This window comes from Aplysia californica, unplaced genomic scaffold (assembly GCF_000002075.1).
Source record: "Aplysia californica isolate F4 #8 unplaced genomic scaffold, AplCal3.0 scaffold00016, whole genome shotgun sequence".
Classification (NCBI taxonomy): Eukaryota; Metazoa; Mollusca; class Gastropoda; order Aplysiida; family Aplysiidae; genus Aplysia; species Aplysia californica.
Genome location: NW_004797286.1, coordinates 2,076,879 through 2,079,052, shown reverse-complemented (window position 1 = coordinate 2,079,052; position 2,174 = coordinate 2,076,879). Strand labels below are relative to the sequence as shown.

The window sequence follows — 2,174 nt, the reverse complement described above, 5'->3', positions numbered from 1 at the left end:
ATGACGAACCGCTGTGACTGTAAATACTGTAAATCCTGAAGCGCACGTTGCTCATTTTGTTAGGAGGGGTGGGCAGGTCGAAAGGCAGTTCCAGCTAGTCATCACTGAAAACGTCCCGCGAGAGAGGGGGCAGAAAGAAACGCGAACGAGGGGCCCCGCAAGCAGTCAGGAATCGCCCAAGTTTTTCGGTGTTTTATTTCTGGCCGTCTTCTATTCTCAGTAAGTGTGTGCGTGCGCTTTGGGCCGCGGTGAGCGTAGCCCTGCACTCTCTCGTGTTCTGTGTACTCCCGCACGGAACATTTTCTAGCGGTGCCTGTTGCTTATGTGTGTGTGTGTGTGTGAGTGTGTATGTGTGTGTCTTCTCAGTGCGTACGTGAGTGCCTGTAGCTGCGAGTGGGGCTCCACTTGTAGATGTGCTCCCTCTGAGAGCGGCCGGCGTGGGAGGAGTGAGATATTTCATTAGGAAACTTCAATGTGAAGAGTGTAAAGGCGGTCTGCCTTTGAGTTCGGATTCTTTGCTTCTGATATTATCATTGTTGAATAAAAGAGATGCTTATAATTTAAGATTAAACTTTTTAAAAAAGAAATACGTAGAGTGAAGATTATGTGAGATACTTTCCAACCACTTATTAGTTTCTTTCTTTAAGTATATTTAACAGAAGATGTTAATGTTTGGTTTATTAATAAGTGTTAATACCAGTCTGATACTTCAAAGAATCAGTTTCTTGTTTGGTTTCTAGGCTAAACAATCTTCTTCAAGGAATCAATTTCTTGTATGGTTTGTAAGAAATAACAAAACACAGTTTGCAATAAACGTTCTCTGTTCTGTGAAAGTAATCTGTAATTCAAATAATGTAGGCGTGTATCCTATTGAATGCGGAGTGGGTAAAGGCTTTTAGACTACAGGCAACAGATGCCAGTCTCTGTATATAGGCCTATACATGTATAAGTATATAAAGAATAAGGCAATAATATCTCGGAGTAGTCCTCAGTTCGGTTATCAGCTGGATATAAAGTAGCAGAATTTTTCTCTCAGAAAGGATTACAAGGCGGATAAAGAAGGTCTTACAACCTCAGGGGAATTCCTAGTGCAGCATATTAGGATTTTCCAGACTCAGCTATGGCTGAACGTCCGGGTGAAGACATTTCACTCGAGACACGGGGCGAGATAGGTTGTGTTTGTGTAGACTGTCTCTCCACATCTTCCGGGCACCGTCTCACTGCTCGTGCGAGACTACCCAGGAGTCGACCAACTTCGACAGAGAGAAACCAAAGACCTTCAAAGGAAACCCGAGAGTCTTCTTCAGCTAGCAGTGCTGAATTTGCCTTCTTTCACTCAGCAACGAAAAATATAGAGGAAACACCAGGCCTGGGGGGTGCTGTTGAATCTGCATATGAGGACGCGATGAGTCTTCCAGGATCGCGAGACGTCTCAGGTGGTTCGCGCAACTGGAAGACTTCCTGGTGCCAGCATCATGCCTACCTGGTGCTTTTCGTGGTCGTTCTCCTGTCTCTGCCCTCGAGCTTTGCCTTCAACGTCGACCTTGACACGGCCGTGGTGCATGAGGGTCAAGAAGACAGCATGTTTGGCTATGCCGTGGCGCAGCACATAGACCAGTCGACAAACTGGTGAGTACATGTCATGTTAAATTGTAGCTGAAATAAACTGTTTCTTCACTTGGTTTGGGGGAAACTATGGCTCACGAGACAAGAAATTCTTTAAAGGAGACAACCCCAGAGGCCAAAAATAACTATAACTATAACTATATATATAATATATATGCAATGATACTCCTGTTGGGTCCAGATCTGTTTGTTTGGAATACTGTCTCTAGATCTAGTCTTCTTGACGGCCCCCTCCCCACCTCCCTCTCCTTTCTGTCTTTTAAAACATCTTGTAATCATAGGATATATACCGTGACTTTTATCCTTAAGATGACCTGTGGCCTAATTGTACATGTAGCTAGTTATTAAAAGGCTTATCCCAAATAATCAAACTTAATTCGACTGCATAAGGTGAGCTGTTCATAGATAAGGAAGACAGTATGTGTGTGAGTGTGTGTGTGTGTGTGTGTGTAATGTGTGTGTGTATGTGTGTGTGTGTGTAATGTGTGTGTATGTGTGTGTGAGTGTGTGTGTGTTTTGTATGTGTGTGTGCGTATGAGAGAGAGAGA

At 43.9% G+C, this 2,174-nt stretch overlaps 1 protein-coding gene across 1 annotated transcript in view; it reads left to right on the top strand.

The window, feature by feature from the left end:
• Positions 1 to 344: 344 nt before the first annotated feature.
• LOC101855994 (integrin alpha-8) overlaps positions 345 to 2,174 on the top strand; it is a gene marked incomplete in the record, with an annotated part of 90,749 nt that continues 88,919 nt past the window's right edge. Inside the window, 2 exon segments of the mRNA XM_013085871.2 lie at positions 345 to 446; positions 1,037 to 1,629. Of these exon segments, the coding sequence (XP_012941325.1) occupies positions 1,121 to 1,629 (509 nt within the window).